This window comes from Schistocerca serialis, chromosome 2, assembly GCF_023864345.2.
Source record: "Schistocerca serialis cubense isolate TAMUIC-IGC-003099 chromosome 2, iqSchSeri2.2, whole genome shotgun sequence".
NCBI classification, from domain to species: domain Eukaryota; kingdom Metazoa; phylum Arthropoda; class Insecta; order Orthoptera; family Acrididae; genus Schistocerca; species Schistocerca serialis.
This window is the reverse complement of record NC_064639.1, coordinates 845,413,068-845,436,236: the sequence shown is the minus strand read 5'-3', so window position 1 is coordinate 845,436,236 and position 23,169 is coordinate 845,413,068. Positions and strand designations below refer to the sequence as shown.

Genomic DNA, 23,169 nt, shown 5'->3' with positions numbered 1-23,169 from the left:
TCCAGACACTACGGGATGATGATGGCATTGAAACAGAGGATGACACGCGTAAAGCTGAAATACTAAACACCTTTTTCCAAAGCTGTTTCACAGAGGAAGACCGCACTGCAGTTCCTTCTCTAAATCCTCGCACAAACGAAAAAATGGCTGACATCGAAATAAGTGTCCAAGGAATAGAAAAGCAACTGGAATCACTCAATAGAGGAAAGTCCACTGGACCTGACGGGATACCAATTCGATTCTACACAGAGTACGCGAAAGAACTTGCCCCCCTTCTAACAGCCGTGTACCGCAAGTCTCTAGAGGAACGGAGGGTTCCAAATGATTGGAAAAGAGCACAGATAGTCCCAGTCTTCAAGAAGGGTCGTCGAGCAGATGCGCAAAACTATAGACCTATATCTCTTACGTCGATCTCTTGTAGAATTTTAGAACATGTTTTTTGCTCGCGTATCATGTCATTTCTGGAAACCCAGAATCTACTATGTAGGAATCAACATGGATTCCGGAAACAGCGATCGTGTGAGACCCAACTCGCCTTATTTGTTCATGAGACCCAGAAAATATTAGATACAGGCTCCCAGGTAGATGCTATTTTTCTTGACTTCCGGAAGGCGTTCGATACAGTTCCGCACTGTCGCCTGATAAACAAAGTAAGAGCCTACGGAATATCAGACCAGCTGTGTGGCTGGATTGAAGAGTTTTTAGCAAACAGAACACAGCATGTTGTTATCAATGGAGAGACGTCTACAGACGTTAAAGTAACCTCTGGCGTGCCACAGGGGAGTGTTATGGGGCCATTGCTTTTCACAATATATATAAATGACTTAGTAGATAGTGTCGGAAGTTCCATGCGGCTTTTCGCGGATGATGCTGTAGTATACAGAGAAGTTGCTGCATTAGAAAATTGTAGCGAAATACAGGAAGATCTGCAGCGGATAGGCACTTGGTGCAGGGAGTGGCAACTGACCCTTAACATAGACAAATGTAATGTATTGCGAATACATAGAAAGAAGGATCCTTTATTGTATGATTATATGATAGCGGAACAAACACTGGTAGCAGTTACTTCTGTAAAATATCTGGGAGTATGCGTACGGAACGATTTGAAGTGGAATGATCATATAAAATTAATTGTTGGTAAGGCGGGTACCAGGTTGAGATTCATTGGGAGAGTGCTTAGAAAATGTAGTCCATCAACAAAGGAGGTGGCTTACAAAACACTCGTTCGACCTATACTTGAGTATTGCTCATCAGTGTGGGATCCGTACCAGGTCGGGTTGACGGAGGAGATAGAGAAGATCCAAAGAAGAGCGGCGCGTTTCGTCACAGGGTTATTTGGTAACCGTGATAGCGTTACGGAGATGTTAAATAAACTCAAGTGGCAGACTCTGCAAGAGAGGCGCTCTGCATCGCGGTGTAGCTTGCTCGCCAGGTTTCGAGAGGGTGCGTTTCTGGATGAGGTATCGAATATATTGCTTCCCCCTACTTATACTTCCTGAGGAGATCACGAATGTAAAATTAGAGAGATTAGAGCGCGCACGGAGGCTTTCAGACAGTCGTTCTTCCCGCGAACCATACGCGACTGGAACAGGAAAGGGAGGTAATGACAGTGGCACGTAAAGTGCCCTCCGCCACACACCGTTGGGTGGCTTGCGGAGTATCAATGTAGATGTAGTAGATGTAGACTAAAATGTGACTGGACTACTGTGAATGGCACTGGGATAGCCATGTGAAGGTGTGATTTTTGTAGTTGAGTGTGTCCCAAATGCTCATAAGTATCTTGATTAATCAATGTTACTCAAACAGCGATATTGCAAATCTGCAGACAGATGAACAGATTGTAGTCTGTCCTCTGAATGGGACTACCTGTCTTTATTTGCAGAAGACTATCTTTGTCCAAATTGTGATTGATGAAGCTTTTAGTTGTATGTCTGTTGGAGGAGGATTGGTTAGAATGTCGCATGTTTTACACGGAGCACTTTGTTGTACAGTTCTGTTGCCTTCATCCACTGTTCCTGTGTGCATTGGCAGGAGGAGGGGGTACAGATTCAGAATATCATATTTATTTCCTTTTTCTCAAGTGGAGATTTATGTGGAACTGAATTACATGTGTCTTGAACTTCTTGAGCTTCAATTATTTTAAGCACCTCATGCGACGAGGATTGCAATGTTCTAAAATCTCAGCGTGTATTCATTTACCAAGGTTTTGAATAATGGCATCGCGAAGGATTTCATCTTGAAATTAAATTCAACAGGAGCAATTAAATTTACAGTTCCTAGTCATGCCCTTGAGCTCAGCGATCCATTCCTTATAAGATTGATTGTTATGGTGATGTACAAAAACATTTCAAACTGGCAGCTGCTACATGAATCTGAATTTTGAAGAAGTTGTGTAATACTCAAATGATGTCTTCATAGGGTAGGGTTTGGGGCTCTAACTGAGGGAACAACTTGTGACACAGTTGGAAAATATGCACTGTTACCCATGAAAAGAGAAAGAGTGCTGTGATTCACCTGATATGTTGTATCCAGCAGTGTGTTGCTCTAGCCGCATGTGGTACTCTGTGTTCTTGTTGTGCATCAAAATAGGGGAAGGATGGAAGAAGCAGCATCTGGCCTCAGGTATTCTGTGCTACGTTGGTGATGTTTACTGTGGTGATTGTGCTTCCATCAGTATGCCAATAGCTGCTAATAATGATCTCATTTGTTGACCCTGAAAGTAAATAAGTCCAGGGATTGCTCTCCAGAAGTTGCCATTGCACACACTGTTTAAAGACACCTGAAATAAATTTCGGTTCTACACACAAAAAATTATGAAAAAATTTTATGATTTTCTGAACACTGCCAACTCAAGCACCAGACAAATCACCAACAGGTGGAAAGAATCAGACTTGTTGCCAATTGATGTCTGTTGTGGAGGCCACCAATAGACAGTTAGACAGCTATGGAAAGATAACACATGTATCTTCACCTACACCTACATCTACATGCATATTCCACAATCCATCATATGGTGCGTGGTGTAAGGTACCTTGTATCACTACTAGTTATTTCCTTTTCTGTGCCATTTGCATATACAGGGTGTCCCATCTATCTTGTCCACCCAAAATATCTCTGGAACAATAACAGCTATTCGAAAACGACTTTCACCAGTATCAATGTAGGGCTGGGGCCCATGAATGTACATATTTGGAAACATTCTAAAACGAAAGCATATGTGTTTTTTTAACACAAACTAATGTTTTTTTAAATGGACCTCCTATATTTTTTCTTCAGCAATCCATAGCATGACAAAGCGCATACACAATGGCGTTGATTGCATCGCAATATTCCCATTACATCCCAAGACATTGAGACGCGAAGTTGACACTTGAAGCACCCGACATGCGCTGCTAGCGCACGTCCTGAGGCTCAGGCGTGAACCCCATGCTGCCCGTAATCATTCACGCTTGATCCTCAGGATGTGCGCTAGCAGCGCATGTCGGGTGTTTCAAGTGTCAACTTCGCGTCTTAATATATCGGGATGTAATGGGAATATTGTGATGCAATCAATGCCATTGTGCATGTGCTTTGTCACGCTATGGATTGCTGAAGAAAAAATATAGGAGGTACATTTAAAAAAAAAACATAAGTTTGTGTTAAAAAACACATATGCTTTCGTTTTAGAATGTTTCCAAATACATACATTCATGGGCGCCAGCCCTACATTGATACCGGTGAAAGTCGTTTTCCAATAGCTGTTATTGTTCCAGAGATATTTTGGGTGGACAAGATAGCTGGGACACGCTGTATAGCAAGGGAAAAATAACTGTCTGTACTCTGCGACACAAGCCCTAATCTCTCTAATCTTATCTTCATAATCCTTACACGAAATATACATTGGTGGCAGTTGAATTATTCTGCAGTCGACCTCAAATGCCAGTTCTCTACATTTTCTCAATATTGCTCCTTGTAAAGAATGTTGTGTATGCTCCAGTGACTCCCATTTGAGTTCCCAAAGTATCTCCGTAGTACTTGCTTGTTGTTTGAACATACTGTTAACAAATCTAAAGGCCACCTCTGAATTGCTTCGATGGCCTCCTTTAATCCAACCTGATGTGTATCCCAAACACTCGAACAGTACTCAACAGTGGGTCGCACTAGTGTCCTATATGCAGGCTACTTTACAGATGAACCACACTTCCCTAAAATTCTCCCAAAAAACTGAAGTTGACCATTTGCCTTCCCTACTAATGACCTTACGTGCTTGTACCATTTCATGTTGCTCCACAATGTTACATCTAGATATTTAATTGACATGTCAAGCAGCACACTGATAATGCTGTACTCTAACATTACGGGTTTGTTTTTCCTATTCATCTGCATTAACTGGCATTTTTCAGCATTTAGAGCTAGCTGTCATTCATCACACCAACTAGAAATTTTGCCTAAGTCATCTTGTATCCTCCTACAGTCAGTCAACGACTCCTTCCCATACACCCCACCATCATCAGCAACAGCTGCAGACTGTTGCCTGTCTGTCAACCAAATCATTTATGTATATAGAAAATTTGGGAATTTAGGGAGATGGGACCTGGATAAACTGACAGAACCAGAGTTTGTAGTGAGTTTCAGGGAGAGCATTAGGGAATGATTGACAGGAATGGGGGAAAGAAATACAGTAGAAGAAGAATGGGTAGCTTTGAGGGATGAAATAGTAAAGGCAGCAGAGGATCAAGTAGGTAAAACAACAAGGGCTAGTAGAAATCCTTGGGTAACAGAAGATATATTGAATTTAGTTGATGAAAGGAGAAAATATGAAAATGCATTAAATGAAGCAGGCAAAAAGGAATACAAACATCTCAAAAATGAGGTAGACAGGAAGTGCAAAATGGCTAAGCAGGGATCGCTAGAGGACAAATGTAAGGATGTAGAGGCATATCTCACTAGAGGTAAGATAGATACTGCCTGCAGGAAAATTAGAGAGACCTTTGGAGAAAAGAGAACCACTTGTATGAATATCAGGAGCTCAGATGGAAACCCAGTTCTAAGCAAGGAAGGGAAAGCAGAAAGGTGGAAGGAGTATATAGAAGGTCTATACAAGGACGATGTACTTGAGGACAATATTATGGAAATGGAAGAGGATATAAATGAAGATGAAATGGGAGATGTGATACTGCGTGAAGAGTTTGACAGAGCACTGAAAGACCTAAGTCGAAACTAGGCCCCGGGAGCAGACAACATTCCTTTAGAACTACTGACAGCCTTGGGAGAGCCAGCCCTGACAAAACTCTTCCATCTGGTGAGCAAGACGTATGAGACGGGTGTCATACCCTCAGACTTCAAGAAGAAAATAATAATTCCAATCCCAAAGAAAGCAGGTGTTGACAGATATGAAAATTACTGAACTGTCAGTTTAATAAGTCACAGCTGCAAAATACTAACGTGAATTCTTTACAGATAAATGGAAAGACTGCCGACCTCGGGGAAGATCAGTTTGGATTCCGGAGAAATATAGGAACAAACGAGGCAATACTGACCCCACGACTTCTCACAGAAGATAGGTTAAGGAAAGGCAAACTTACATATCTAGCATTTGTAGAGTTAGAGAAAGCTTTTGTCAATGTTGACTGGAATACTCTATTTCAAATTCTGGAAGTGGCAGGGGTAAAATACAAGGAGCGAAAGGCTATTTACAGTTTGCGCAGGACCCAGATGGGAGTCATAAGACTTGAAGGGCATGAAAGGAAAACAGTGGTTGGGAAGGGAGTGAGATGGGGTTGTAGGCTTTCCCCGATGTTATTCAATCTGTATATTGAGCAAGCAGTAAAGGAAACAAAAGAAAAATTCATAATAGGAATTAAAATCCATGGAGAAGAAATAAAAACTTCTGAGGTTTGCCGATGACATTGTAATTCTATCAGAGACAGCAAAGGACCTGGAAGAGCAGTTGAACGGAATGGACAGTGTCTTGAAAGGACGATATAAGATGAAAATCAACAAAAGCAAAACGAGGATAATGGAATGTAGTCGAATTAAGTCAGGTGACACTGAGGGAATTAGATTAGGAAATGAGACACTTAAAGTAGTAGATGAGTTTTGCTATTTGGGGAGCAAAATAATTGATGATGGCGAAGTAGTGAGGACATAAAATGTAGACTGATTATGGCAAGGAAAACGTTTCTGAAGAACAGAAATTTGTTAACATTGAGTATTGATTTATGTGTCAGGAAGGCGTTTCTGAAAGTATTTGTATGGAGTGTAGCCATGTATGGAAGTGAAACATGGACGATTAATAGTTTAGACAAGTTTGGACTAGAAGAGAATAGAAGCTTTCGAAATGTGGTGCTATGGAATAATGCGGAAGATTAGATGGGTAGATAACATAACTAATGAGGAGGTATTGAATAGAATTGGGGAGAAGATAAATTTGTGACACAACTTGACTAGAAGAAGGGATCGGTTGGTAGGACATATTCTGAGGCATCAAGGGTTCACCAATTTAGTATTGGAGGGAAGCGTGGAGGGTAAAAATCATAGAGGGAGACCAAGAGATGAATACACTAAGCAGATTCAGAAGGATGTAGGTTGCAGTAGGTACTGGGAGATGAAGAACCTTGCACAGGATAGAGTAGAATGGATAGCTGTATCAAACCAGTCTCTGGACTGAAGACCACAACAAACAACATATAGAAAATAAGAATGAGCCCATCACACTTCTGTGGGGTATGGGGTACTCGTGATGAAACCCTTGTCTCTGATGAATACCCACTGTCGACGACAACATACTGAGTTCTGTTATTTAAGAAGTCTTCAAGCCACTCAAATACCAGGGAACCCATTCTGTATGCTTGTACCTTTATTAACAGTCAGCAGTGGGGTACTGTGTCAAATGCGTTACTGGAATCTAGGAATATGGGATCTCCCTGTTGCCCTACATCCATGGTTCACAGGATCTCATGCGAGAAAAGGGCAAGATGAGTTTTGCACTAGCGATGGTGTCTAAAACCTTGCTGATTGTCGACAGAGGCTTTATCCTCTCAAGGAAATACCTATATAAGTTTCCTTACAATATGTACACTTAATAATTGAGATACACGTAACTTTGTAGTGCTGTAGGTTTTTCTGTGATGCTGAGTTATATTCTAAGGGTATAAAAGTTTTTGATTGTAACAAATAGTCTCGAATGCTGATACAATTATGTAAGGCTTAGTAGCCCTATACTGTGTTGATGTAATCTCCTCACAGCAGTTTTCCGTACTCATGTTGATAATGTAGTTAGTGTGTTACTTAGTCAGTCAGTCAGTCAGTCACAGTCAGTCAGTCAGTTGCATGTTCCATTCATCATTTTGCATGATAAATTGTAATGATGTAGGACAAAAGAGTCTATAGGTCACCGAATCTGGGGACAAGCTCTGAAGTGTAGCTGCTTAAAAGAATTTGTCAGCCAGTCAGAGTTGTGTGCAGTGAAGTCATGTGAGTTTAGTGTCCCCTGGTGGTGTGTGTGCATGTTGCCACCTGATGGAGAACAGTGAGTGATGGAAACATGTATCCGCCCGGTGGAGGGCCGACAGGAAGTTTAAAAATCTGTCTCCCACATGGCTGTGAGCAGCACCCCACATGCAGGTAATGAAGATGCCATCGACACTACAGTTCCTTAAAGTAAGTAAAGCTGATTGACCTTAGTAGAACTCTGAACATAAACATGGCAGGAGAAGGAGGTGAGTTTCAAAACACGTGGAACATGTAATGTAAATCCCATGATGTTATTGCTACTTACTTTGTGATGTAGTGTGGGTGCAACGCCTCTCCATAGGTCACACTTCCTTACTTCTTTTTGCCTGTTGTTGACGTAATTTTCATTTTTTTCTCTTTGTTTTGGAACATCTCTCTTTGTTATTTTCTGAATATCTCTCTTTCAGCAACAACATTTCATTGCAGCTTCCTTTCTTTTCCAGAATACATGTGTCTTAACTCCTGGAAAATGGGAAAACTTTGAGAATTTTCTGTAACTTTTATATGGTGTTGGCTACACCATAGGTGTTTTCAATTTATGTGATTGTCAGCTGTGGTCTTAAATCAGTTGTTTAATGTTTAACAGTAAGATATGTATGAAACATACATATAGCTTCTAGCTGCATATTGGTTTGTGGCTATTATCAATTGTATTTGCTTGTACATTAGGCAGAAAAGTCAAGTGTATGTAACTGATCTTTCTTTAATAATTTATTTTCAGAAACCAGCAAATATCCTTGTAATGGGAGAAGGACCTGAGCGAGGCCGTGTGAAGATTGCTGATATGGGGTTTGCACGTCTCTTTAATGCTCCACTCAAGCCTCTAGCTGACCTTGACCCTGTGGTAGTCACATTTTGGTACAGAGCTCCTGAGCTGCTACTGGGTGCACGCCACTACACAAAAGCCATTGGTAAGCTTCTCTTGGTACACTACTTGTTAGACTTATTTGTTTGTTGTGCTTTCTTACCTGCTTAATGAGGAAATAACTTTAAGTATTGCTCTACTTACAACACAGGCTGTATTTATAACTACTGAAAGTAGAATTGACATAATCAGTTTTGAACCAAGTCACTAGATGTACACATTTTTACTTAGGCCAAGTTATAAATGAAGTATTGTGAAATATAATAAGCAATTGACATAACACGAAATCAGTTTTGTGGAAAATTTGACTGAGCAGTCTAGAACTGTCTGCTTTCTGTAGATTCCTGGTACAAGAGACAACACACGACACTAACTGAACTTCACTGCACAGAAGGAGGGGTACTGAATTAGGTGTTTCTCATGACATACACATTACGAAACTAAATTTTGAAACTACAGATGGACCATGTTGGTGAGGGAGGTGTGTACACTTACATGAACTTCACCACATGACTTACATGTTAGGAAAGTAAATTTGGGATGCTGGTGAGTCTTATGAGGGAGGGGAGGTTTGTACCTTATGTTAACTTTGTAATAAATTGCGACTTTTAAAATTACCAGAAAATGTACAAACTAAGTTAAATAATTCAAAAGTGTGCTTTCTTGTAGCAGTTCGTATAAATAGCTAAACATTTGTTTTGAATGACTAGAAATGGTTTTGCTTCAACACAAGTTGTGGTAAGTGTGAAATGTCATGAATGTTGACACCATCTCGAGGGGTCTCTATGCTGATTTCCAAAATATATACACTTTTTTCCTATTTTGTTACTTTCCATTTGTAATCATTGTCTGCTGTGGTGGCCATTTTTATTGGCTAGGGAACAAAACAAACACAACATTTTGTCTAGAATTAGGGATCAGTGACATTCATCGTAAAGTGATTGAAGGTTGTGTCCTGTGCCAACCAGAATGAATGTATTGTTGTAGCCTAATGATATGGCACAGTGGTAAGACACTGATCTCATATTAGGAAGGGTAGCAGGTCAGATCCCTGTTTGGCCATCCAGATTTAGGTTTTCTGTGATTTACCTAAATTATTTAAGACAGATGTTTGTTTGAAAGGTGCAGCCAGTTTCCTTCCCAGTCCTTTCCCTATCCAGGATTGAGCTATATCTGTAATGACTTCATTGTTGGTGGGACCTTAAACCCTAATCTTCCCATCTTTGTTATACTGTTATGGATTAAATGACTTGTGGCTGCACCCAGACCGAGAAAACTCTTCATAATATTCTACGAAACACATAAATATTTAAATCTCTACATAGTACCATATAAAGTTATATCACCTTTATGTATGTATGTATGTATGTTTTGTATCCATATACAAGATATTGCTTATGGTTAGTAACAGCAGGAATGCAAATCTGTTGCCTCTCTTGACCAGGACATATCCACACCGTCATCATCTATTTGAATGTGTTGCTGTATGGATTCAGTCATCTACACTGCATCACATTTTGTTCATTCATCTCTCTTCTGTAATTTAGCTGGTATTGTATCGATCATCCCACTACATTTTTGGGTATTCCACCTATAAAGTAATGTAGTCAAAAATGTGTTCATTTTAGCTGCTTGAGCCATAAACTATTTCCAACAGTGAGACCAGATATTACAATGTAAATGTCTTCATTCTTGTGAGTACAGAAATCAAATTGATACATCCTGTATGAATTGTGTTTGTGAGCAAATGGTGGTAGAAGAAATGGACCAACACCTTTATCATGATTCATGAAGAGAATTTATGTATCACTTGAAGCCACAAGTTATATTGACATGTGAAGCACATTTGATAGCTACTGAAACTAGGTGAGCCATTTTATTTGGTTTTATTTTGTGCTTTCAGATTATGGCTTTGTGGCACTATGACTGAAACGATAGCTAACATTTTTCCTCCACACTTGTATGAATTATTCTAACTGTAAAATGACAATGTTTGTAGATCATGTTTCTGGTACAAATCTTTGCACTTGTAAGCTAAACTTTATGTTTAAAAACTATGTAGTTATTTGAACTAAAGGTACTCTAGTTTGAGTTCTAGTTATCAATTGCTTTCTGCTTTAGGATGATTATTGGCCAAGTTAATGTACCAGTATGAGCCAAAGGAGCTCTGCCGGATGTAAGTACACTAAAACTCAACAGCCATTAATGTTATTTATGTTAGTGCCTGTGGTACTTTTACTTTCAGGAAAAATGATGTTAGACACAAATTCTTATGTTTATGACAATATATCTGTGCCTTGATTTGGCATTTATGTTCATCTGTTTCTGTTATGTCATTGAACATTTGCCAATATGTTAAAACAGTTATTAGAAACTCTTATTTTTAATATTTTCCTGTTTTATTAACATAAAACACACTAAATACACACAAAAAATTCAAACATGTAAGTGAAACTTATTCATTATGCTTGGTGAAATGGGTTCACTGTTCTGATTTAGCACTGTTTTTAGGAAATGTAAAACAATAAATCTGTAGCTTAAATTTCTGAAATATTATTAAACAGAGTATGTTAGGTTTACATATGCTCCTTTCATTATTTCTTTCCAACCAAAGACTTTCCATTACTGTATCATAAAAATCATCATGGCTTTGAACCCTCTTGTCCTGTATATGGTTGCAGTGTTTTAAGCAGTGTGCCACCTGATTGGATCAGAAATACCAACAAACTCTTCCATGCCAAATTTTAAATAGTACAGTCAGATGGCATTTAAAAGCTAATTCACGTGTGAGAATAGTACTGCCATACCATTGTTAATTGTGGCTAAGTGTGTAAGTATCAGGCCACAAATCCAAGGATCCGTGGTTCAGTTCTTACTGAATCCTAAGATTTTTGTGTTATTTATGATTTATTTCAACTTTTTAGATTATTTGTCTATGTGAAAAATCTGCAATTGCACCATGGTTTCAAGTCCATGTTTAACTTATTTTTCCATGTAACTAGCTGGTTAAGTCGTGTCGCAGGTTGAAGTAAGGTAAGGGCATACAAACTCCAATAAAACCATGGTTAGTTAAACCATTGATTTCAAGTAAGTATTAGCTGTTTCATTGTTAGTCACTTACTGAGAAAGCCGGCCGGTGTGGCCGTGCAGTTCTAGGCGCTTCAGTCTGGAACCGCGTGACCGCTACGGTCGCAGGTTCGAATCCTGCCTCGGGCATGGATGTGTGTGATGTCCTTAGGCTAGTTAGGTTTAAGTAGTTCTAAATTCTAGGGGACTGATGACCACAGATGTTAAGTCCCATAGTGCTCAGAGCCATTTGAACTATTTTTGAACTTACCGAGAAAGGTGGCACAGTGGTTAGCACACTGGACTTGCATTCGGGAGAACGACGGTTCTAACCCACATCCGGCCATCCAGATTTAGGTTTTCTGTGATTTCCCTATGTCGCTCCAAGCAAATGCTGGGATGGTTTTTTTGAAAGAGTACGGCTGATTACCTTCCCTGTCCTTGGCACAATCCGAGCTTATGCTGTCTCTAATGGCCTCAGTGTCGACTGGACATCAAACCCAATCTTCCTGCCTTACTTCCTTCCATTGTTGGTCACTGTTCACACTCAAAAGTGAGATATTAAAACAAGCAATTGTGCTATTGAAATATTGTTAATACTAATCGCAGTGGGCAAAATAGCTGACTTAGGCAAAATTTCTAGTAGGTTTTACATTGAGTATGCTGTTAATAGTTCAGTGTGACAGGAAGAGGAACATCGGTCACTCCAGTTTATACAGAAGCTAAAAGAATGGATATGCAAAACGACAGACAAGTAGATGGTGTGTATGTGAAAGTAGAAGTGCCACATCAACCTATTGTGGCCTAATACTGTTCACAAGTATGTCTACAGCACCACCATCATTGAAACTTGGAGTTTGAGGATAGTGCCAGGTATTGGTTGCGATCGGCACCCGTACCCATAGACAGGCACTACAGCCAGAAACTGTATTGCACCAGAAAAGTGCTGCTGCTCCTCTAGGCAGAGGAGGTGAAATATTGTCCTTGACTAGCACTTGTGCGGGTTCTGAGTACTTGTGTTCTTTATATTCATTGGTGTTGTGTACTTGTGAACTGCATAACTAGGATATTGTAATTTGCCTCTTGTAGTGCTCTTGCCGTTTTTACCTTGAAGATACCACAAAGTCTTTAATCTAAACTGTTCAGTGAAGGATTTAATGAAGATGAGAAGAGATGGCAAAAGTCAATTAATCAGCAAATGATAGTGAATGTGTGGCATGCAATTGAGTCCCATTGTTGGAGATTATCATTTGTTGTAACCCACCTTTGCCTAAAATATATTCCAAGGCTCTTGTCAGTGTTTGTACTGACATTGATTACATCTGCACAAAGTGGGAGATATATGATAAGGCATCCACAGAATGAGCTACAGGGGATAGGCAAAATAATGTGAACAGTGGTAGTAATGGGATGGTTGTGTTTGATGGTCAACAACACGGGTAAGGCACGTGTTACACTGGACTGTGCATGTTCAGTACGGGCTAGGCATCAGTGCAGGTTGTTAATGAGTAGTGCACACTTTGTATTTGCATTCAGAGGTTGAGGTCAATGTGCAATGAAAGACATAAGAGAGGTCAGATTGTGGGGGCCTGATTAGCTGGAGCGTCAGTAACCAAGACAGCCAACTTATTGAATGTTTCAAAAGCAACTGTTTCAACAGTCATGACAGCCTACACAAAACATGGAAAAACATCATCATATAAACGTAATAGTGGGCACAAATTTAAACCAAATAACAGAGATCATCATATGCTAACATGAATTGTGTCACAACAACACAAAACTAAGGTGGCTAAAGTGACTGCAGAGCTCATTAGCCATCTTCAAACTGGAGTGAGGAAAAAATGACTGTCTATAAGCGTAACTATGAGTTCTAATTTCTCTTATCTTGTCCTTACGGTCCTTAAGCAAAATGTATGTTGGTGGCAGTAGAATTGTTGATATGTGAATTGCTTTGATATCTTCTTTTAATCTGACATGGTAGTGATCCCAAACACTGAAGAGGTACTCAAGAATGAGTCACACTGCTGTTCTGTATGTGGTCTCCTTTGGGAATTAGCTACACTTTCCTAAAATCCTTCCAATGAACTGAACTTGGCTGTTCACTTTTCTTACTCGTGACCTTACATGTTTGTTCCATTTGATATCGCTTTGAAGAATTTAGCATATAAATTTAACTGACATGATTGTGCCAAGCAACACACCACTAATACTGTATTCTGACATTTGAAAATCGTGTTTCCCCAATCACCTGCATTAGCTTACATTTTTCTACAGTTAGAGCAAGCATCACAGGAAACAAAAATTGTGTCTAAGTCATCCTGTATCCTCCTGCAGTCACTCAACAACAGCACTTTCCTGTACAATACAGTATTATCAACAAAGAGTCACAGATTTCTTTTCACTCTCTACACCAGATCATTTATGTTATCTGGGGAACTCCTGAAAATACCTGCATCTCTGGTGAACACAGCCATCCAGTCTGACATACAGAGTTCTATCAGTAAAGAAGTCTTCTAGCCACTCATATATCTGGGAACATATTCTATATTCCTGGACCTTTGTTAACAGTCTGCACTGTATCAAATGATTTCTGAAAATACAGGAATATGGAATCTGCCTGTTCCTGATGTAAGATATCATGAGAGAAATGGCCAAGCAGAGTTTTGCACAAGTGATGCTTTCTAAATCCATGCTGATTTGTGGACAGAAGTTTTTTGTCTCAAGGAAATTTACTGTATTTAAACTTAGAATGTGCTGGAGAATTCTGCAGCAAACTGATATTAAGGAGATTGGTCTGTAATTTTGTGGCTCTGCTCTTTTACTCTTTGTATCTAAGGGTCACCTGCAATTTTTCACTTGGGACTTCACACTGGGCGAGAGATTCACTATAAATGCAAGCTAATTAAGGAACCATAGTCAGAGAGTACCCTCTGTTAAACCAAATTGGGATTCCATCCAGACCTGACAACTTATTTGTTTCCAACTCTTTCAGTCACTTCTTAACAGCAGGGGCACCTGTTTCTGTGCCCTCCCTGAAGGAGGCCTGCTACACCAACCAGCATTTTGGAGTCTTTCTCTCAGCAATTGTATTTTGAAACTTCATGTTTTGGATGTTGCGTTACATCTTCATTGTATCATTTCGGGTAAATGCTGAGTTGTTCTCTGTCTAAAACTTAGTTGCTGTAGGAAAAAAAAATCTGAAGTAGAAATTTATCACAGTGAAAAACACAGTAACAGAAAACATATGTTTCTCAATTGTTCTGTTGAAACTGATCAAATTGCAGTACTTCCTTAGTGAATTTTTTTTCTCCCACCTTGCCCTGCCAAAGGAGAGGTCTCTGTTTATAATATTATCCTCAGCAAAATGTCTAACTCTAACCTACGTCCATCTTATTTGTAGTGATAGTCTAAATTATATTTGAAGTTCTTGTAATGTTTCACCATTAACTACTTTCCATCTACAGAACGATTTTGTAACTTTCTTGTTCTTAAACTGTTTTCATCAGTTTTGTGCCTTGTCTTTGTGCATCCTCTGCATTCTGTACTTAGAATTTCTATCACTTTACCTACCCATGCAATTGCAGAAAGATTTGTGTGTAACATAGCCAGGAATCAAGTTATTCAGTGCTCATACTTTTATTTGGAAATAAAGATTATCTATATGTCAGAAAACAGTACCTTCCAGATAACAGTAGATTTGAAGTTGGTAACTGTACCTCGTGTGAGACAGTAATTCTAACAACCTAGACGGTTCTCATTAAATTTTAGATCATTAATGTGTGTCTACTTAATGATCATTTTGTTGAATTGAGTTGTACTGTAATCTATAGTGCACCATTAGACTGTAGTAAAAGATACTTCAGTAATTCATTTCATGGCCTCTCCCACCAGAGATTCAAGTCCTCCCTCGGGCATGGCTGTGTGTGTTGTTCTTAGCATAAGTTAGTTTAAGCTAGTTTCAATAGTGGGTAAGTCTAGGGACTGATGACCTCAGCAGTTTGGTCCCTTAGAAATTCATATACATTTGAACATATTTTAATCTGTGCAGATTGTCAATATGAACAGTTTAACAAAGTTTAACAGTAGGAGTAAATTTAAAGGTAACAGAGGGCCCTTGTCATTCTCTCTGTCCAAAGAACCCCGAGTCACGGTCTATTAGAGTGCTGGTATAATTGGTGATGGATATAGAGATAACCATCCTTCAGCAATGTCAATAGTAGATGTTATAAAACTTATCTATAGAAAGGTGGCTAGCAAAAACTTGATTGCCAAATGTATCCATGGGAGAACTCAAATTCCCAATAAAAGTCTTAGTAGCTGTGTGTGGGAACATTTACCTAAAATAGTATTTGTGGACCTCAAAGCCCAAAAAACTGGTGTCATGGATGCAGTGTTGTGTTTCAGTGATGGGTCAGCCAATAGGCTGAAAGTTTTTACTGGTATGGGTGTAGAACCTTTGGTGAACATGAAGAATGCACTTTTATCAGTTGACCTGCTGAGGGTGCGAGATGCTGAGAAAAATGCCCTACAAATGTGGGGGGGGGAACCAGAATTCAACAGAGGGCCTCCAAACATAAACTGGAGGATACAGAAACCCACAGTGATGACAGCTATTGACCTGGCGAGTTTTAACTTTGAGTATCAATTGAAAAGACTGTATAGAAACTTTAAATGTATATCCCCGAAAGTATGAAATTTTTAGATTTAGATACAATTTTCTCTGAAAACAATACATGTATATCAATGACACTTGGTGCAGAGATTAAGTACACCACTTCCATTAAAATGTACTAGAATTATGACAGTCACATAAAAGGTTTGACAAATACTTGTTTTGTAGATAAAACTGCCTTTTATTGCTGTTAGTTACTTTATTTATCCCATACGCATTTCACCTTCTCCTGTTCTAAGGCATCATCAGTGGGATCTATAATGATACAGTTTTGTTAGTTTGAGGTTATTAAACAGTTCACTTTGCGATATATATATATATATATATATATATATATATATATATATATATATATTATATATATATTATATATATATATATATTCCACTTGGGAAAAATATATCTAAAAACAGAGATGATGTAACTTACCAAACGAAAGCGCTGGCATGTTGATAGACATACAAACAAACGCAAACATACACACAAAATTCAAGCTTTCGCAGCGAACGGTTGCTTCATCAGGAAAGAGGGGAGGAGAGGGAAAGACGAAAGGATGTGGGTTTTAAGAACTAAATTTCTACTCTTGTGAAAACAATAAGTTAATGTACAGCTTGACTGTAATTTGTCTAACATCTTCTGTGAAAAGTCTTACTTCTCTCTCTCTCTCTCTCTCTCTCTCTCTCTCACACACACACACACACACACACACACACACACACACACAGCTTGACTGTAATTTGTCTAACATCTTCTGTGAAAATCCTTACTTCTCTCTCTCTCTCTCTCTCTCTCTCTCTCTCTCTCTCTCTCTCTCTCTCTCTCTCTCACACACACACACACACACACACACACACACACTTATTCATAAAACGTATCGGTCTTGAATGTAATGAAAAATGTATCATACATTTTATTTTTTCATGTACACTTTAATGTAAAAATGCTGCAATATTCTTGGCATTTTTGTGAGGCATGACGTGTTTTTATTTTGTTGTAGATATATGGGCAATAGGCTGCATATTTGCTGAGTTGTTAACATCAGAACCAATTTTCCATTGCCGGCAAGAGGATATCAAAACAAGTAACCCGTATCATCATGATCAGCTGGACAGAATATTTAATGTGATGGGATTTCCATTGGAGAAGGATTGGGAAGATATTAAGAAGATGCCAGAACATCCAACACTTCTTAAAGATTTTAAACGAGCCAAGTATGTGGATCTGTGGTATAATTTTCCTCTTGATTAATGTGTCTGAATAATTTTCAGTTGTTAATAATGTACTTTTTGTTTCCAGCTATTCAAACTGCTCATTGGTGAAGTATATGGATCGACACAAAATTAAACCTGATAGCAAAGCATTCCATTTGGTAAGCACTTATATGTGACAAATATTGTTAATCTTTTACTTGTATGATCTGTGACAGGAAGTTTCTGGAAATATGACTATTCATTATCTTTTTTCTGATATTTTTACAGTCTTAACTCTCTTCCCCTTTTACTTGCACACAATTCCCCTTTGTGTATTTAGAAGGGAGTTGTTTGCTGTGTTATTGTTTACTCACACCTCATGTCAGTTGGTGTTGTGCGTCGGGGAGAGCTTCTCTCTGTGATTGAGCGATTGAGCCCTGAAAGCCCTACATGTCGCTCGGACTGACATGTGGCCTGATTTTGTGCCTCTTTTTACATTTCCTGAAACTGCTTTTAGCTCTTAGCATTGCCAGAGTTCCTGACATCTATTCCTTATATTCTCCTTTGTCTGTGTGGAAGATTGTTATTTATTAGATCACGGTTTTACGCGCCTCTCGTGTTGGCGGGGGGGGGGGGGGGGGGGGGGTGTCAGGATTGGCGTGGGAGAGAGGGGTATCTCTCACCACAGATGAGCCCTGAGCGGCCTTCATCTGGTTCAGACTAACTTGCTGGCGTGATTTTAAGTGCCTTTATACATTTATGGAAATTAGTTTTAATTCTCAGCACTGTCAATGCTCTAGACATCCCTGTCATACTGTGGTATGGTATGCTAACACCTTCTCTCATGAATGACAATCTGATGAACTTATTGTTGGACTCTTAAGGTGTCATAGGATACAAGGGAAATGACAAATTAGGTGTCTTTGCAGTTTTTAAATACTAGTTACAGGTTAACAGCTATACAAATTTAAAGCAAATGTAACCATCATCTCTAGTTTCCAGCATGGTTAATATATCAGATTCAGAGCAGGAGAACCAATGGTCTCAGCTGTCTATGTAAGATGAAATATTCTGTCTTTCTTACAGTATGGTTTGTGGTGTAATAGCTTGGCTGGGTGGAAATATATGTTGTTGAAGCAAATGGGAACCACTGGTACTATTGAAAAGTGTTGGAAAACAAGCAGAAAAAGAAACATATATATTGTTGTTTAGAGTGATGCCATATGCTACAGGAGGTGAAAAAATTCTATTTTCTAGAGCAGTACTTTATTATCTTTAAAAATGAAAAAAAATGAAAAAACAGTGCATCCTATGACTAAAATGTCAAAGAGTCATACTTGGAACTGGTCAGCTCTTACAAATATCTGGTGTAACAGTTTGTAGGAATAGGAAATGGAATGATCACATAGCATCAGTCACAGGTAAAGCAGCTGTCAGACTTTGGTATATTGGTAGTATACTAGAGAAATGCAATAAGTCTGCAAAGGAAAATGCTGACAAAACACTCATGTGACCCAAAATAGAATATTGCTCGGGTGTGTAGTGCTAACAGGGGATGTTGAATGTGTGCAAACAGGGGCAGCATGAATGGTCACAAGTTTATTTGACCCATGGAAGAACGCCATAGAGATACTGAAAGAAATGAACCAGCAAACACTTCAAGACAGATGCAAACTACTTAACATCTGAAATAAGTGACAGTTCAACACGAAAAGTAGTCTACTTCGCATATTTTCATACACTTATGTCGTATGGTATTATTTTTTGGGGTAATTCTTCTGATTCAAAAAGGGTACTTTGGCTCAAAAACGGGCTGTTCGAGCTATATGTGGAGTAAGTACGAGGACCTCTTGTTGACCCCTATTCAATAGTCTGGGGATTCTGACATTGCCCGTACAGTATATATTTTCTTTAATGTCGTTTGTTGTTAGCAATATTAGCCTATTTCCAAGAGTTAGCAGCTTTCACTCAGTTAATACTAGGCAGAAATCAAATCTGCATGTGGAATGCACTTCTTTGACTCTTGTGCAGAAAGGAGTGCAGTATTCTGCTGCATCCATTTTCAATAAGCTACCACAAGAACTTAAAAATCTTAGCAGTAGCCCAAACTCTTTTATGTCTAAACTGAAGAGTTTCCTCATGGCTCCCTCCTTCTATTCTGTCGAGGAGCTCCTGGAAGAGCTAAAAAATTAAGCAAATTTCAGTGTTACATTGTTGATTTTCTTTATTTAAACTTACGACTTGTCGCCTGAATATGTTTTTTATATTTCATTTTATCTGTTTCTACTATCGTGTTATAATTTCATGTATTGACTCGTTCCATGACCATGGAGACTTCTCCTTAATTTGGTCCCACAGAACAATAACAAGGGGACTCTGCATACTCATCATCACTCAGTTCATCCAAGTTTATGGTAGATGGGCAGAAACGAAAGTGTTACAAGTGGAAGCTCCACATGCTAAATGTTTAAGGGGGAAAAAAAGGCATTTTTGGTGCTGGTCAGATGAGGCATGAGCCGTTTATGTTAGTGTAGATTCCAGACAGCAGTTGGACCAGCAGCAAGAGTCAAAACAGTAATCCAAGGGGTGTGAGTTTGAGTCCCTATGTGGAAACCTTTTTTTAATATTCAGTTTTTAAGTTACAACACAAATAATCTGAAATAATGCTCAGTATATTGTATTTATGAATATTTTCGTAAAAGGAAACACAAAGGACAATTTGCGATTGCAAGTAAATTTCCATAAAGGAATTTAATGTGTACATGAGGACTTCGCATATGACTTTAGAATACTTTTATTATTCTACGGTTGACAATTCACACATGCCAAGGTTAAAGTCATCATAGAAATTTGGAAATCAGCAATTTTCTTGGCATCATGCAGACATTATAAACACTTTATTTTCACAATTACATGAGTGTTTTAAAGCTTCTATAGAAAAACAAACGTGGTTGATATTCATAAAAGGTTCCCTATCATCACACAGTTTGACAGCAAATCATGTGTAATGCATCGTTTTGCCAAATACTGGCAAGAATAGCTGTTGATGTACAGTGGAATGTATTTCGACACAGTCTTCTCTAAATGTGCTTTGTTTTTTCCTCTTGATGAGATAAGAGTAATTTTGAAGCTTTTCCATAAAATTCTTTAACTGATGATAAAATTGGACATTGCAGGGTTGCACTTAGTGGAGTGCATTTGAGGAGGAATCACTTTAATAGTGCAAGATGCCAATCCTTCATCTTGAACAACCTCATCATGTTTTCTCTTGCCACTAGTCAATTTCAGAAGAAATTTGTTCTCGTACAAATGGGGTTTAAGCACATCAAATCCACTATATTGATTCTTGTCTTGGTTTATTTCTAGTGTTAGTGACATAAAAATGGAAAATTAAAAAAAAAAAAAGTTTTGCACAGGAGCTCAATCCCACGACCTTCAGATTACCGTTTGCACTCTTTCTGCTTCACCAACTACTGCCTGGAGTCTACACTAACATAAATGACTCATGCCTCATCCGACCTGTGCCAAAAATACTATTTTTTCTAAACACTTGGAGCTCCCACCTCTGTCACTTTTATTTGTGGGCAAGTCCTGGATATACCATAAATTTGGACAAAATTGATGATGATGAGTAGGTGCGGTCCCCTTGTTAGGAACTTTCAAGAACTAACTTTAAATGATGATTCTTAGAATGTACAACCACCCGCTACATATCACTCCCTTAGGGGTCTTGACGACAAGCTTAGACTTATTACAATGCTCACAGAGTCGTTTAAGAAGTTACTCTTCTCTCACTCCATATGTGAATGCTACAGTGCTACTGCATAGTAGCTAAGAGTATGGGTGCAGATGTAGATTGAAAATCTGTGGGCTGTTTTGAGAAGACAATAAGAGGTGAACTACACTCATGCTCATAAATTAAGGATAATGCTGATACATGATGAAACAACGCTCTGGTGGGCGGTTTGTGGGTTTAAATCACCTCGGGGTATGACCATGCGATACATTTGACCTGCAGTCGTCGCACGGTGGCGCTGGCAGCAGTCCACATACGCAGAGGTGTGTTGGTGCATGTCAGAGTATGGTGCAGCGAGTAAGTGTGCAGACATTTTCAGATGTGCTAATGGTGACTGTGTGTTGAAAATGGCTCAAAGAACACATATTGATAATGTTATGAGGGGTAGAATACTAGGGCGACTGAAGGCTGGTCAAACACAGCAGGTCGTAGCACAGGCCCTCTGTGTGCCACAAAGTGTGATCTCAAGATTATGGCAACGATTCCAGCAGACAGGAAACATGTCCAGGCACTACAGTACGGGGCGTACACAGTGTACAACACCACAAGAAGACCGATATCTCACTATCAGTGCCCGCAGACGGCCACAGAGTACTGCAGGTAACCTCGCTCAGGACCTTACCACGGCCACTGGAACAATTGTCTCCAGACCCACAGTCTACAGACGACTGAACAGTTTATTCACCCGGAGATGTGCAAAGTGCATTCCACTGACCCCTGGTCACAGGAGAGCCCTTAAAGCCTGGTGTCAAGAACACAGTACATAAAGCCTGGTGTCAAGAACACAGTACATGGTCATTAGAACAGTGGGCCCAGGTTATGTTCACGGACGAGTCCAGGTATAGTCTGAACAGTGATTCTCACCGGGTTTACATCTGGCGTGAACCAGGAACCAGATACCAACCCCTTAGTGTCCTTGAAAGGGACCTGTATTGAGGCCGTGGTTTGATGGTGTGGGGTGGGATTATGGTTGGTGCATGTACACCCCTGCATGCCTTTGACAGAGGAACTGTAACAGGTCAGGTGTATTGGGACGTAATTTTGCACCAGTATGTCCGCCTTTTCAGGGGTGCAATGAGTCCCACCTTCCTCCTGATGGATGATAATGCACGGCCGCACCAAGCTGCCATCGTGAAGGAGTACCTTCAAACAGAAGATATCAGGTGAATGGAGTGGCCTGCCTGTTCCCCAGACCTAAACCCCATCGAGCACGTCTGGGATGCTCTCGTTCGATGTATCGCTGCAAGTCTTCAAACCCCTATGACACTTCAGGAGCTCCGATAGGCACTGGTGCAAGAACGGGAGGCTATACCCCAGCAGCTGCTCGACTACCTGTTCCAGAGTATGCCAACACCTTTTGTGGCCTGTTTACATGTGCATGGTGATCATATCCCATACTGATGTCGGGGTACATGCGCAGGAAACAGTGACGTTTTGTAGCACATGTGTTTTGGGATGGTTTTCTCAACATATCACCAATACTGTGGACTTGCAGATCTGTGTCGCGTGTGTTCCCTATCTGCCTATACTATTAGAGCCAGTTTTGTGCAGTGCCATGTTGCGTGGCACCACGTTCTGCAATTATCCTTAATTTATGAGCATTAGTTTAGTTTCCAACTAGCCAAAACTGGTTTAAGGGTTGAGTCAGGAAAACGTGAGAAACTTAAATTAATGAGATTTACTGTCAAATCACTTCCCTTATTTGGTGAGAATAGTGATGTGTGAAGTATGAATACTCAAAAAATACCGTATGTTAAGAACAAACAAAATTTGGTAAGTAAATATGAATGATGTCAAATGGCTTGTTAATGTTTCTGACTGAGTTATTTGATTAATTTTCCTTTGCCATTGACCAAAATGTTTCTCATTTTCGTAGTTACAAAAGCTACTGTTGATGGACCCAACAAAGAGGATAACATCTGAGCAGGCTATGCAGGATGCCTATTTTCAGGAGGAGCCACTTCATACAGCTGAGTGAGTGCTCTAAACTGTTTCAAATGCCATTTTCTTTTATTTAATTACCTTCAAGTGTCATGTGTGATTCTTTTCTTAATTTATCAAATACTGTTCACATTATGGTTAA

General features: G+C 39.4%; 1 protein-coding gene across 1 annotated transcript in view; it reads left to right on the top strand.

Annotated features, from left to right (window-relative positions):
• Positions 1–23,169, top strand: part of LOC126458118 (cyclin-dependent kinase 8) — a 47,911-nt gene that overhangs the window by 8,887 nt on the left and 15,855 nt on the right. Inside the window, exons 5-8 of the mRNA XM_050094948.1 lie at positions 8,216–8,405; positions 17,098–17,311; positions 17,397–17,469; positions 22,963–23,060. Of these exons, the coding sequence (XP_049950905.1) occupies positions 8,216–8,405; positions 17,098–17,311; positions 17,397–17,469; positions 22,963–23,060 (575 nt within the window). The remainder of the gene's footprint in view (positions 1–8,215; positions 8,406–17,097; positions 17,312–17,396; positions 17,470–22,962; positions 23,061–23,169) is intronic.